The sequence below is a fragment of the Anolis sagrei genome, chromosome 11, assembly GCF_037176765.1.
Source record: "Anolis sagrei isolate rAnoSag1 chromosome 11, rAnoSag1.mat, whole genome shotgun sequence".
NCBI classification, from domain to species: Eukaryota; Metazoa; Chordata; class Lepidosauria; order Squamata; family Dactyloidae; genus Anolis; species Anolis sagrei.
In genome coordinates, this window is record NC_090031.1 from 31966022 (window position 1) to 31981097 (window position 15076).

Sequence of the window (15076 nt, forward strand, 5' to 3'; positions counted from 1 at the left end):
GTTCTCCAGACCCTTGATCATTTTAGTCACCCTCCAGCTTGTCAATATCTCTCTTCAATTGTGGTGCCCAGAATTGGACACAATATTCCAGGTGTGGTCTAGACGATGGGTAGCATGACTTCCCTACTTTTCCTATGGATGTCCCGGTCCTCAAACACTCTCTGCTCCATTTGGAGAATGCTGCGCTCGCAGAGCTCAGGCAGTGTTGTATTTTGGTGTCAGTGTTGACATTTGTGGAGAGGTGGCTGCCAAGGGAGCGAAAATGGTAAACATTTTCTAACGTTACACCATTAAGCTGTATTTCTGGCATTGGAGAGGGATTGTTCTAAGATCGACAGAGATACTCTCAGCAAGCAAGAGTCCAAAAGTGGTAGAAGAGTGTGGAGAAGAGCAAACCACAGAGCACTTCCTACAATGCAGCCTGAGCCCTGCCATGGGGTCAATGTTGGACCTTCTCACAGCCACCCTAGAGGCACTCCAAGTGGCCAGCTTCAGCTCAAAGGACATTTAGTGTAAGGGTTTTTAAATACATAACAACTTTACCCCAGTTTGCTTCAACTTCAGCTTTACAGCTCTCCGATTGGACGCCGTCGCTGTCGCTCAGAGGAATCCGCTACCCCATTGGTCGAGCTGAGGCTGGGCTGCCGAAGCCCCGCCCCTCGCTGTGGGAGGACTTCCGTATGACAAGATGGCGGGCCACGCCGCTTCAGCCGCCGCAATGGATGCCGCCGGTAAGGGTCGAAGGGAAGAGAGGAGGGACAAAAAAGTCACGGAAGCGAATGAGATTCGGAAACAATGGAATAATGCCTTCTTGTTGTTTGTTTCTTCAGAGCAGTATATGTATAAAGGGATAATGAAACTTGTGGCCCAACATAATGGGCCAACTGGGACAATGGGATTTGTAGTCCTCTATAGTTAGATATAGGATTTGTAGCCCAGTGCAGTGTCCCAGTCTAGGGCAACCAGGGGGACAATGGGATTTGTAGTCATATAGTTAGATTCCAGGGGAGAATAGGATTTGCAGTTCCATCTATTGTGGAATCCAATGAGGACAGTGGGGTTTGTAGTCTACTCTGTTTCTCTAGGGGGATTACACTTGGAATGATGGGATTTGTAGTCTTATAGAAAGATTCCAGGGGAGAATAGGATTTGCAGTTCCATCTATTGTGGAACCCAACGAGGACAGTGGGGTTTGTAGTCTACTCTGTTTCTCTTGCGGGATTACACTTGGAATGATGGGTTTTGTAGTTTGTAGGCTAAACAGGGAAATAGTAATTATTATCATTGACTTTATTTATACCCTGCCTGTCTAAGGCGGCTACTGATCTCATTAGTCACAATGGGATTTGTAGTCATATTTGCTTCTATATACATATATAGGGCTCTGGGTGGGATAGCACTTGGAATGATGGGATTTGTAGTCCAACGCAGTGTCATTAGGCTAAACAGGGAAATAGTAATTATTCTCATTGACTTTATTTATACCCTGCCTGCCTAAGGCAGCTACTGATCTTATTAGTCATAATGGGATTTGTAGTCATATTTGCTTCTATATACATATATAGGGCTCCGGGTGGGAAAATAGGACTTATAGTCCACTATAAGTGGACACACTGGAATAAAGGGATTTTTAGACCAATACAGGTCCCCACAACCAAGAATAATGGGATTTGTAGTCATACCTACTTCTGTATACATATATGGGACTCCTGGGGGGGGGGGATAATGGATAATGGGATCTGCAATTGCATATACATATACATATATATATATACATATACATATACGCATACATATGTATATATATAATATACATACATACGTACATATATACATGTACGTACAGTATATATAGATATATATATGTACACACACATACACACATGCATATACATATACATATTTATAATATTATAATGTAATGCAATATTATTACTAATAATAGTATGATATTATTATATGTTTATATTACATGTAATATTACTAATAATACTACAATATAATGGTATAGTACAATATAGGAATATTTAATACGAATATTGTACTATGCTAATAATATATATTGTATATCCATATAATATTTATAATATTATAATGTAATGCAATATAATACTAATAATAATATGATATTATAATTATATATTTATATTACATGTACTATTACTAATAATATTACAATATAATGGGGTAGTACAATATAGTAATATTTAATACGGATATTGTACTATGCTAATAATATAATATATTGCATATACATATAATATTTATAATATTATAATGTAATGCAATATAATACTAATAATAATAATATGATATCATAATTATATATTTATATTACATGTGATATTACTAATAATATTACAATATAATGGTATAGTACAATATAATAATATTTAATACTAATAATATAATATATTGTATGTATATATATCTTGTAAGCCGCTCTGAGTCCCCTTCAGGGTGAGAAGGGTGGCATATAAAGGTCGTACATAAATAAATAAATATGTAAATGTATACCTACACATATCCATATTTGGCCAGAATAAAGGAATAAGGAAAATATTAATGCAGACACACACACATAGATAGAGAGCGGGGGGGACTCTAGGATAGTGGGATTTGCAGATCCAACTATTGTGGGACCCAACGGGACAATGGGATTTGCAGTCCACTATATTTCTCAGGACACACGGAGGAATAATGGGATTTGTAGTAAAGTCGGTCTCTAAAGATTCCAGCATCTGGAAAGGCTCCGTTAAAGGCTGAGGTTGCCTCTGGGCCTTTCCCAGATGCGTTGGATTCGAACCCAGGACTGATCTCTCTTTCTTTCCCCTGCAGAGAAGACCCGGGGCAAGTACGCCGCACTCTCCTTTGCCGCCATCGCCGTAGCTCTGGGGCTTCCGCTCTGGTGGAAGACGACCGAGACTTACCGGGCCTCGTTGCCGTACGCCGAGATTGCGGAGCTGGACACCTTAAGGGTCGGTAGGGCTGGGTCACAACTCTTCTTCCTCCTCTGTAATCCTTCAACCACATTTTCCATCAATTAATTAAGGATTTTGCTGTCATTCAGTTCCAGCTGACGGTGCCGGTGTCGGTCGTCTTTGCCAAAGGGTCGCTGCCGGCGAAGCAGGAGCGCAAGCTCCCTTCCCGCAAGATGCAGGACGTCGACATCCCCTTGAATCGTAAGCGCAAGAAACACTTTTGACATGCTCTTGGGATAGGCGACCAATAGGACCAATGTCGTGGATTTGACATGTCTGTTTGCCTCTCGCAGCCAAGACCAGCGTGACCTCCCATTACGAGATGTTCTACCGCCGCGCGACGACGCAGGAGGAAACGATCCTGGCGCAGGTGTCCCTGGAAGGTATTGATTATTGATTTTGGGGTATCTATCTCGCCTTTCTCCCAACTGACCCAAGGTGGCTCACAGCAACATTACACATACAATCTATATAAATAAAAATGTAATGTTCGTTTGTGGGATTAGCAGAACTCAAAAACCACTGGACAAATTGACATCAAATTTGGACACAAGACATCTCTCAGGCCAAAGAGTGTCAATCACTCATAAAAACATTGAAAAACACAACAGAAGAGACTTAAAAAGCCAAAAAACAGGGGGGAAAACCATTACAAAGCATGAGCAAAACCACATATATACACAAACACATGTACACAAATATATATATACACACATATATGCATATATACACACACAAAACACATATACACAGAAAGGGGGAAGGACGGAAGAAAGGAAGGAGAGAAGGAGGGATAGAAAGAGGAAAGGAACAAGAGAAGGAAAGAATGGTAATGAAGGAAGGAAGGAGAGAAGGAAATAAAAAAGTGAAAAAGGTGAAAGAAGGAAGGAGAGAAGGAACAAAAGAGAGAAAAGGAAGGAAGGAAGGAAGGAAGGAAGGAAGGAAGGAAGGAAGGAAGGAAGGAAGGAAGGAAAAAGAGAAGGATGGAACCAAAGAGCAAAGGAAGGGAGGAAAGAAACAGACAGGGAAGGAAGAAAGAAAAAGGGAAAGAAGAAGAAAAAGAAAAAGAGGGAAGGAAGGAAAGAAGGAGGGAAGGAAGGAGAGAAAGAAAGGAAAGAAAGGGAAGGAAGGTTTGGCCACAGTCACCTATAAAAACACTGAAAAACACAGCGGAAGAGACTTAAAAAGCAAAAAAAACAAAAACATTACAACGCATGCGCATAACCACATAAATACATATATACACAAATATATAAATACACACATATACACATATATACACACACAAAACACATATACACAGACTGGGCCACAGCAATGCATGGCAGGGGACGGCTAGTCTATCTATATAAATAAAAATGTAATGTCCGTTTGTGAGATTAACACAACTCAAAAACCACTGGACGAATTGACACCAAATTTGGACACAAGACACCTATCAGGCCAACAAGTGACCATCACTCATAAAAACACTGAAAAACACAGCAGAAGAGACTTAAAAAGCCAAAAAAAAAAAAATACAACGCATGCGCATAACCACCTATACACAAATATATAAATACACACATATACCCATATATATACACACAAAGCACATATACACAGACTAGGCTACAGCAACACGTGGCAGGGGACGGCTAGTATCATATAAACCCACTGATTCAAACACCCTCAAAGTATCTTTATTAGTATTGATTGTTTGTATTGTTACGTATTGTTGTGAATTTTACACAGTTTGCTTTCTTTCTCGTTCTAGAGGTCGATTCCAGCCTCCGGACAACAGAAGAGACCTCCATGGGGTCCATCACTGTTTACGTGGTCCCACAAAACTCCCGTCTCCTCCCACAGGTCCACTGTTTGATTTTACTATCATGAGATTCTGCACTGTGAGCGTTCCAAGCTGTATGACCATGTTCCAGAAGCATTCTCTCCTGATGTTTTGCTCCTCCTGCATCCGTTCTGCAGGACATCAGCGTATTCGTCGGGAAGCACCGCAGTGCCATCCTCCGGTCCCCACTCCACACGGAGGACGCCCTCGACGGAGTGGACGTTCACGTCCAGCGGGTGGCCCACGCCATGTCCTTCACGCCCGACTCCCTCGCAGAAGCCCTTGCTGACCGCGTCCTCATTGGCCAACCAGGCGCTGAGTGGAAGCGGCCCGTCAAGTCCAGTCTTGGTAGGACATATGTTGGACTCATATCCTCCATATGTTGTTCCCAGGGGCGTTCTAGTGTTCTAAGCAGAGCTCAGTTTGATTCCAACACAGTTCAGTTCATCCTATAGTTTTTTGGGGTTTTTTTTGGTGTCAGGAGCGACTTGAGAAACTGCAAGTCACTTCTGGTGTGAGAGAATCGGCCGTCTGCAAGGACGTTGCCCAGGAGATGTTGCCCAGATGTTTTGATGTTTTCCCATCCTTATGGGAGGCTTCTCTCACGTCCCCGCATGGGGAACTGGTGCTGACAGAGGGAGCTCATCTGCGCTCTCCCCAGATTCGGACCTCCGACCTGTCAGTTGTCAGTCCTGCCGGTCAAGGGTTTAACCCATAGCACTACCAGGGGCTCCTATTTTATAGTTGCATGGATGGCTTTCTGGCATAATTGGTGTTGGTAAACATAAGGAGCCTTGTGTTGACTTCCTTCTTAACGTAAGGAACCTTGTAAACATTTCCTCAACTTAAAGAGCCATTGTCTCTGATAATGTAGACACCCTGTTTTTCATTGAACCATACATCAAATACATCATATTTCATGACATACGCAAAGTACAGCTCTAGAACATGTGTGTCTTGTCTCACATGTAGGGTACGAGATCACCTTCAGCTTGTTGAACCCAGATCCTAGGTCTCACGATGTGCATTGGGACATCGAGGGGGCCATCCACCGCTTTGTGAAGCCGATGCTGGAGAAGCTGAGCCCCGTGGCCGAGTTTTCAGTGGATTCACAAGTGAGTTATTATTGTTGTTGTTGTTGTTGTTGTTGTTGTTGTTGTTAATGACTAGCTTGGAGACTCGGCGGGGCCCGGGTTATTTGAGATAGGCATTGTTTGTCTGTGCTCCAGTTTTAGTCTAGATCCAATGTCAGGTGGGTTCAGTAGGTGCGGGTGAACTACAACTCCTATATGCAAGTCCCATGGTCCATGGTCCATCCCCCTCCAAACTGCACCAGGATGTAGAGTGAGTCAGGATGCAGAGTGGGCCATGGGGGCCAAACAAGCCAAGAAGTGGTCTCAAGAAGTGAGTGAAGGTATCATCCATGGTACAAAGTCTTCCAAACTGCACCAGGATGTAGAATAAGTCATGGGGTCTCTGTGTGCCACGTTCGATCTTGATCAGTCATTGGTGTAGATCGGAATGGTCTCAGGAAGTGAGTGAAGGTACTGCAAGTCCCATCATCCATGGTACAAAACCAAACCAAACCAGGATGTAAGAGTGGGCCATGGGGGCTCTGTGTGCCAAGTTTGGTCTTGAAAAGTCATTGGTGTGGATTGGAATGGTCTCAGGAAGCGAGTTAAGGTACTGCAAGTCCCATCGTCCATGGTACAAAACCAAACCAAACCAGGATGTAAGAGTGGGCCATGGGGGATCTGTCTGCCAAGTTTGGTCTTGAACAGTCATTGGTGTGGATTGGAATGGTCTCAGGAAGCGAGTTAAGGTACTGCAAGTTCCATCATCCATGGTACAAAGTCTTCCAAACTGCACTAGGATGTAGAATGGGTCATGGGGTCTCTGTGTGCCACGTTCGATCTTGATCAGTCATTGGTGTAGATCGGAATGGTCTCAGGAAGCGAGTGAAGGTACTGCAAGTCCCATCATCCATGGTACAAAATCTTCCAAACTGCACCAGGATGTAAGAGTGGGCCATGGGGGCTCTGTGTGCCAAGTTTGGTCTTGATCTGTCATTTGTATGGGTCGCAGTGGTCTCGGGAAACGAGTGAAGGTACTCAAGTCCCATCATGCATGGTCCCAGGATGTAGAGTGGGCCATGGGGGTCAAACGAGCCAAACAATAACAATCTGCTTCCCCCCCCCCCCCCCTTCCTTTGCCAGATCCTCTATTACGCAGCATTGGGGGTGACGCCTCGTTTTGACCCTGCGTCTTCCAGTTACCGCCTGAGCGTCCATAGCCTTCCCCATGTCATCAACCCGGTGGAGGCCCGGTTGGGTGAGTGAGAGTTTGGAAAAGTGACAAACCAGACTCAGGACCGCGGCAGACGTTACGGATGTACCTAGTGACCTCTATCTTGCTACTTTTCCTTATCTCGGCCTCTGTCTCTCCCTCTACGTATCAACACCCAGGTTCCAGCGCTGCCTCTCTTTACCCGGTGCTCAACTTCCTGTTATATGTTCCGGAAGATTTGCACTCACCTCTCTATATCCAGGGCAAGGACGGGTCGGCCGTGCCCACCAATGCCTTTCATAGCCCTCGATGGGGTGGCATTATGGTAAGTAAGAAAAGAGTGCATATTAATTAGTTTAGAGGCTGGATGGCTATCTGTCAGGAGAGTTTTGATGGTGCCCTTCTGCCTGGACTAGATGGCCCCTGGGGGTCCCTTCCAATTCAATTTAGGGGAAGTATATGAATTAGTTTAGAGGTTGATGGCCATCTGTCAGGAGGGTTTTGATTGTGCCCTTCTGCCTAGACCAGATGCCTTTGGGGATCCCTTCCAAGCATATTAATTAGTTTAGAGGCTGGATGGCCACCTGTCAGGAGAGTTTTGATGGTGCCCTTCTGCCTGAACTAGACTGGCTTTGGAACCCTGAAAGGGCATCTACACTGGCTTTGAGACCTTGAAAGGGCATTTGGACAGGTTTTGAGACCCTGAAAGGGCATCTAGACTGACTTTGGAACCCTGAAAGGGCATCTAGACTGGCTTTGAGACCCTGAAAGGGCATCTAGACTGGTTTTGGGACCCTGAAAGGGCATCTAGACTGGCTTTGGGACCCTGAAAGGGCATCTAGACTGGCTTTGAGACCCTGAAAGGGCATCTAGACTGGCTTTGGAACCTTGAAAGTGCATCTAGACTGGCTTTGAGACCCTGAAAGGACATTTGGACTGGCTTTGGGACCTTGAAAGGGCATCTGGACAGGTTTTGAGACCCCGAAAGGGCATCTAGACTGGCTTTGAGACCCTGAAAGGGCATCTAGACTGGTTTTGGGACCCTGAAAGGGCATCTATTGACTTTGGGACCTTGAAAGGGCATCTAGACAGGTTTTGAGACCCTGAAAGGTCATCTAGTTATAAAAATGAGGGAGAAAGGATCGCTGTCGACCATCTTTCTTTCTTGACAGATCTACAACGTTGGACCGGATGCGGCCAATGAAACTTCCTTCCCGAGAAGAGTGGATGTCAATATGGTGGCCGTGATGGAGGTCTTCCTGGCCCAGCTGCGGTGAGTTTTGGGACCCATAAATGGCATCTAGAAAGGCTTTGGGACCCTGAAAGGACATCTAGACTGGCTTAGGGACCGTTTATTACTTTCCCGCCAAAGCGATACCTATTGATCTACTCACATTTGCATGTTTTGGAACTGGGAGGTTGGCAGGAGCTAGGGCTAACAGTGAGAACTCACCACGACCCGCAGTTTCGAACTGCCAACCTTCAGGTCAGCAGATTCAGCAGCACAAGGGATTAACCCATTACGCCAACCGCAGCCCCAATAATAATAAGGTACTGTTGTTGTTGTTGTTGTTATTGTTATTATTATTATTGATAAACGTTGTGTTTTGTCCCCCTGGCAGGCTGCTCTTTGGGGTTTCCCGGATGCCGCTGCCGGAGGGAACCCTCCTGGCCAATCCGGGCAAGGCAGGCCTCTGCGACTGGGAGCTAGACCGGCTTCTCTGGGCCCGGAGCGTGGAGAACGTGGCCACCGTCTCCACCACCTTGACCTCGCTGGCCCAGCTGCTGGACAAGATCGGGAACATCGTCATCAAGGACGACGTGGCCTCCGAGGTACAACTTGCACCCTCTCTCAGCCTTTTCTTGGCAGGACTCTGGGCATTGCTGGGCCCAGAAGCCCTTTATCTCAATAGGTTTTGCTCAGTGTTTCGCAGACTGTGCTCCACGGAGCCCTTAGGAAGCCCTGCTGTGGACAACAGGTCCTCTCCAATCGGGCCGCTTTGACTCTGCATTCTCTGCAAGGCAGAAGGAGGTTGGACTGGATGGCTCTTATTATTATTATTATTATTATTAATATATTATTATTATTATTATTATTATTATTATTATTATTATTATTATCCTTGAGCCGGAAGTCAGTCATTTCAGTAAGATAATAATAATAATAATAATAATAATGGTCATCCATATTATTATATATATTATCCTTGAGCCGGAAGTCAGTCATTTCAGCAACATAATAATAATAATAATAATAATAATAATAATAATAATAGTAATAATAATAATAATAATACACGATATCCTTGAGCTGGAAGTCAGCCATTTCAGTAACATAATAATAATAATAATAATAATAATAATAATAATAATAATACACGATATCCTTGAGCTGGAAGTCAGCAATTTCAGTAACATAATAATAATAATAATAATAAGAAGAAGAAGAAGAAGAAGAAGAAGAAGAAGAAGAAGAATACATGATATCCTTGAGCTGGAAGTCAGCCATTTCAGTAACATAATAGTAGTAATAATAATAATAATGATAATAATACTAATACATGATATCCTTGAGCTGGAAGTCAGTCATTTCAGTAACATAATAATAATAATAATAATAATAATAATAATAATAATAATAATACACGATACCCTTGAGTCGGAAGTCAGTCATTTCAGTAATATAGTAATAATAATAATGAAGTGGCTGATTTCTGGCTCAAGTATAAGGTTATCATCATCATCATCATTATGTATTAACTCAGTCATTTCAGTAACATTGTAATAGCAATAATAATAATAATAATACATGGTATCTTGAGTCAGTCATTTCAGTAACATAATAGTAGTAGTAGTAGTAGTAATACATGATAGCCTTGAGCCAGAAGTCAGTCATTTCAGTAATAATAATAATAATAATAATAATAATAAAGTAGCTGACTTCCAGCTGAAGTATAAGGTCATCATCATCATCATAATTATGAATTAACTCAGTCATTTCAGTAATATCATAATAGTAATAATAATAATAATAATAATACATGGTATCCTTGAGCCGGAAGTGATTAATTATAAGCCACTTTGAGTCTACTTTGCATGTTGTTGTTATTATTATTATTATTAATAATAATAATAATAATAATAATATATTGTCGAAGGCAATAGATGCAGGCGAAACGTCAGGAGAAATGCCTCTAGAACATGGCCATATAGCCCGAAAAAACCTACAACAACCCATAATAATAATAATAATTTCAGTAGAGATTGCTATTATCCATGGTATCATTGATCCATAATACGTCCCCTCTAGGCATTGTGCAGGTCCTTTTGTGCAACTATACATTCTCCTTGAGCCAAAAGTTATTCATTTCAGCTGAGTTCCCTATTATCCATAGTGTTGTTGATCCATAATACGTCCCCTCTAGGCATTGTGTAGGTCCTTCTGTGCAACTATATGTTCCCCTTGAGCCAAAAGTCATTCATTTCTGCAAAGTCCCCTATTATCCATAGTGTTGTTGATCCATAATACGTCCGCTTTAGGCATTGTGCAGGTCCTTCCATGTAACTATACGTTCTCCTTGAGCCGAAAGTCATTCATTTCAGCAGAGTTCTCTATTATCCATGGTGTTGTTGATCCATAATACGTCCGCTTTAGGCATTGTGTAGGTCCATCCATGTAACTATACGTTCTCCTTGAGCCGAAAGTCATTCGTTTCAGCAGAGTTCTCTATTATCCATGGTGTTGTTGATCCATAATACGTCCCCTCTAGGCATTGTGTAGGTCCTTCCATGTAACTACGTTCTCCTTGAGCCGAAAGTCATTAGTTTCAGCAGAGTTCTCTATTATCCATGGTGTTGTTGATCCATAATATGTCCGCTTTAGGCATTGTGTAGGTCCTTCCATGTAACTATACGTTCTCCTTGAGCCGAAAGTCATTCGTTTCAGCAGAGTTCTCTATTATCCATGGTGTTGTTGATCCATAATATGTCCCCTCTAGGCATTGTGCAGGTCCTTCCGTGCAACTATATGTTCTCCTTGAGCCGTAAGTCATTTGTTTCAGCAGTTCCCTATTATCCACGGTGTTGTTGATCTATAATACGTCCTCCCCTAGGTTCCAATGGTCTGAAAGAGGTCCTTCCTAGGCCTTTGCTTGGTCCTGTGGTGCCAGGCGGTGGTCTAGTCATTCATTCTGGGTTTCTCCCTGCTTTGATGCAGGTCTACCATGCGGTGGGGTCTGCGGAGGAGGCCCTGCGGGAACTGGAGGCCGGGCGCCTGGAGGCGGCCTTCCTGGCCAGCAAGGCGGCCGTCACATCCTCGGAGCGGGCCTTCTTCCACCCTTCGCTCCTCCACCTCCTCTACTTCCCCGACGACCAGAAGTTTGCCATTTACATCCCGCTCTTCCTCCCTATGGCCGTCCCCATCCTCCTCTCCATGGCCAAGATCCTGCGGGAGAGCCGGGCCACCAAAAAGGAGCCGGGCAAAGTGGACTGAGCGCCAGAGGCCGGCTGGCTGTCCTTTGCACAGCAGCTCCCAGCATCCCCCAATGGACAGGTCGGAAGGAAACAAAATTCTTCCAAAAAGTCACTTCTTTGGTGCCCCAAAAGTCCGTCTCCTGAAAGCAACTTTCCGGCTATCATCACGTCTCCCTCCTTGCATTTTATTTATTTATTCGGGTTGATTTTGCACTTGGGTTTGAAATAAAAGACAATTGGGTGTAAAAGGAAATATATTCACATTTGTGTTGATTCCAAGTATCTAGGACAAGGTTCTTCAAACTAAGGCCCAAGGGCCGAATACGGTCCTCCAAGGTCATTTACCTGGCCCTTGTTCAGGGTCAACCTAAGTCTGAAACAACTTGAAAGCACCCAAAAACAACAACAACAACAGCAATCCTATCTCACCAGCCAAAAGCAAGCCCACACTTCCCATTGATATACTAATAAGTTTATACTTGCTTAAATTGTTCTTCATTTTAATTATTGTATTGTTTTTAAGTGTTTTTTGCACTACAAATAAGGTATGTGTAGTGTGCATTCATTCATGTTTTTTTCAAATGATAATCTGGCCCTCCAACAGTTGGAGGGACTGTGACCTGGCCCTCCGGTTAAAAAGTTTGAGGACACCTGATCTAAGAGGTTGTGTGCATCACCTCCTTCCTCTGCATTTTTGTCCCCTTGTTGAACCTTTGTTTATCTATTATTAGTCGTATTATTGTTGTTGTTATTATTATTATTATTATTATTATTATTATTATTATTTATTAGCATGTCCACAATAACACAGCGCACATTAACTCCAAGTGTCTGGGCTTCATCTCTGAATATCAGACTCTTCCCAAGGGCCTAGAGTATTAGAAATTATTATTGTTTATTATTAGACTGCCTTTTCTAGATGTCTTAGTTATCCGCAAACCAGATCAACAATTGGGTCACACCGTCTACAGAAAACACACACACACAGATAGAGATCTACATCAAAACTCCATCACCCAAGTCAAAAAAGAAGCCCCATTAAAGCCTTGGCAGACCGTGCAAAAATAATCTGGGAAGCCCACCTCCTCCAAGATGAACTGAACCCCCTCAACTGGGCTCTCCAGGCCAATGGATACTCCACCTCAGACATCAGAAGAGCTGCAAGACCAAGAACAAGCCACGAGAGTCAAGATGAAGATCCACCCAGAGGAAAAGTGTTCCTGCCATACATCAAGGGAACCACTGACCGCATTGGGAAGCTGATGAGGAAACACAACATACAAACAATCTACAAACCCACCAAGAAAATCCAACAAATGCTACGTTCAGCAAAGGACAAGAGGGATCCTCTCACCTCTGCAGGAGTCTACCGTATACCATGCAGCTGTGGACAAGTCTACAGAGGGACCACCAAATGCAGCATTGCCCAGACACGCATCAAGGAACACAAAAGGCACTGCAGACTACTTCAACCAGAGAAGTCAGTCATAGTGGAGCACCTGATGAACCAGCCTGGACACAGCATATTATTTGAGAACACAGAAATGCTGGACCACTCCAACAACCACCATGTCAGACTACACAGAGAAGCCATTGAACGCCACAAGCATGTGGACAATTTCAACAGGAAGGAAGAGACCATGAAAATGAACAAAATCTGGCTACCAGTATTAAAAAACTCTAAAATTACAACAGCAAAACAGCAGAGAGGAAACAACCAGGCACATCTTAACACCTCTCAACAAAAGATTTTCCCAGGCTCAGCCAGGCCTTCAAATGCTAATGAAGGTGGTCAGTTGAAACATTCACACCTAGTTCCAGCAGACAAAAGTCCTTTGTCCCACACCAGCCATTCCACAGATATATAAACCCATTGTCCTATTTCCAACAGACCTCACTACCTCTGAGGATGCTTGCCATAGATGCAGGCGAAACATCAGGAGAAATGTTCTCTTGCCTTGCTTGGCACTCTGCACATGCTCAGAGGACATATTCCCAAGCCCCTTCCCTCCTTGCATGTCCAACTTTTCCCAGCCAGGAAGCCCCTCCTCCCTTTTCTGATTCCTCTTGCCTTGCGTGGCACTCTGCTCATGCTCAGAGGACACATTCCCAAGCTCCTCCCCTGTCTGCATGTCTGTCTCTTCCCCCAGCATCCCTTTTCCCAGCCAGGAGGCTCCTCCTTCTTTTTCTCCTTCCTCTTGCCTTGCTTGGCACTCTGCACATGCTCAGGGGACACATTCCCAAGCCCCTCCCCGCCTTGCATGTTCACCTCTCCCCCCAGCATCCCTTTTCCCAGCCAGGAAGCTCCTCCCTCCTTTTCTGATTCCTCTTTCCTTGCTTGGCACTCTGCACATGCTCAGGGGACACATTCCCAAACCCCTCCCCTCCTTGCATGTCCATCTTTTCCCAGCCAGGAAGCCCCTCCCCCCTTTTCTGATGTCTCTTGCTTTGCTTGGCACTCTGCACATGCTCAGAGGACACATTCCCAAGCCCCTTCCCTCCTTGCATGTCCATCTCTTCCCACCCAGGAGGCTCCTCCCTCCATTCTGATTCCTCTTGCTTTGCTTGGCACTCTGCACATGCTCAGAGGAGACATTCCCAAACCCTTCTTTAATAGTTTAAATAAATAAATAAATACATTTCTTGTATGTCCATCTCTCCCCCCAGCATCCCTTTTCCCAGCCAGGAAGCCCCTCCTCCCTTTTCTGATTCCTCTTGCCTTGCTTGGCTCTCTGCACATGCTCAGGGGACACATTCCCAAGCCCCTCCCCTCCTTGCATGTCCACCTCTCCCCCCAGCATCCCTTTTCCCAGCCAGGAGACTCCTCCCTCCATTCTGATGTCTCTTGCTTTGCTTGGCACTCTGCACATACTCAGAGGAGACATTCCCAAGCCCCTCCCCTCCTTGTATGTCCACCTCTCCCCCCAGCACCACTTTTCCCAGCCAGGAAGCTCCTCCCTCCTTTTCTGATTCCTCTGGCCTTGCTTGGCACTCTGCACATGCTCAGAGGACACATTCCCAAGCCCTTTCCCTCCTTGCATGTCCATCTTTTCCCAGCCAGGAAGCCCCTCCTTCCTTTTCTGATTCCTATTGCCTTCTTTGGCACTCTGCACATGCTCAGAGGACACATTCCCAAGCCCCTCTCCTCCTTGCATGTCCATCTTTTCCCACCCAGGAGGCTCCTCCCTCCATTCTGATTTCTCTTGCCTTGCTTGGCACTCAGCACATGCTCAGAGGACACATTCCCAAACCCCTCCCTTCTTTAATGGTTTAAATAAATAAATAAATAAATTTCTTGCATGTCCATCTCTTCCCCCAGCATCCCTTTTCCCAGCCAGGAAGCCCCTCCTCCCTTTTCTGATTCCTCTTGTTTTGCTTGGCACTCTGCACGTGCTCAGGGGACACATTCCCAAGCCCCTCCCCTCCTTGCATTTTCCACCTCTCCCCCCAGCATCCCTTTTCCCAGCTAGGAAGCGCCTCCCTCCTTTTCTGATTCCTCTTGCCTGGC

General features: G+C 44.5%; 1 protein-coding gene across 1 annotated transcript; it reads left to right on the forward strand.

The window, feature by feature from the left end:
* Positions 1 to 649: 649 nt before the first annotated feature.
* PIGS (phosphatidylinositol glycan anchor biosynthesis class S) lies at positions 650 to 11821 on the forward strand. Its single transcript, XM_060756774.2, has 12 exons — positions 650 to 731; positions 2839 to 2978; positions 3071 to 3182; positions 3275 to 3364; positions 4738 to 4829; positions 4947 to 5157; positions 5782 to 5924; positions 7026 to 7140; positions 7275 to 7420; positions 8268 to 8368; positions 8718 to 8928; positions 11312 to 11821. The coding sequence occupies exons 1-12, from the start codon at positions 689 to 691 to the stop codon at positions 11585 to 11587; spliced, it is 1680 nt and encodes a 559-aa protein (XP_060612757.2). The 5' UTR covers positions 650 to 688; the 3' UTR covers positions 11588 to 11821.
* Positions 11822 to 15076: the final 3255 nt, after the last annotated feature.

Bases quoted from the DNA above. Each gene is read 5' to 3' on its own strand.
- PIGS (XM_060756774.2), top strand. From the start codon at position 689: ATGGCGGGCCACGCCGCTTCAGCCGCCGCAATGGATGCCGCCG. The intron at 5,925-7,025 runs GTGAGTTATTAT...TTCCTTTGCCAG, and splicing joins AGTTTTCAGTGGATTCACAA to ATCCTCTATTACGCAGCATT. The intron at 7,421-8,267 runs GTAAGTAAGAAA...CTTTCTTGACAG, and splicing joins CTCGATGGGGTGGCATTATG to ATCTACAACGTTGGACCGGA.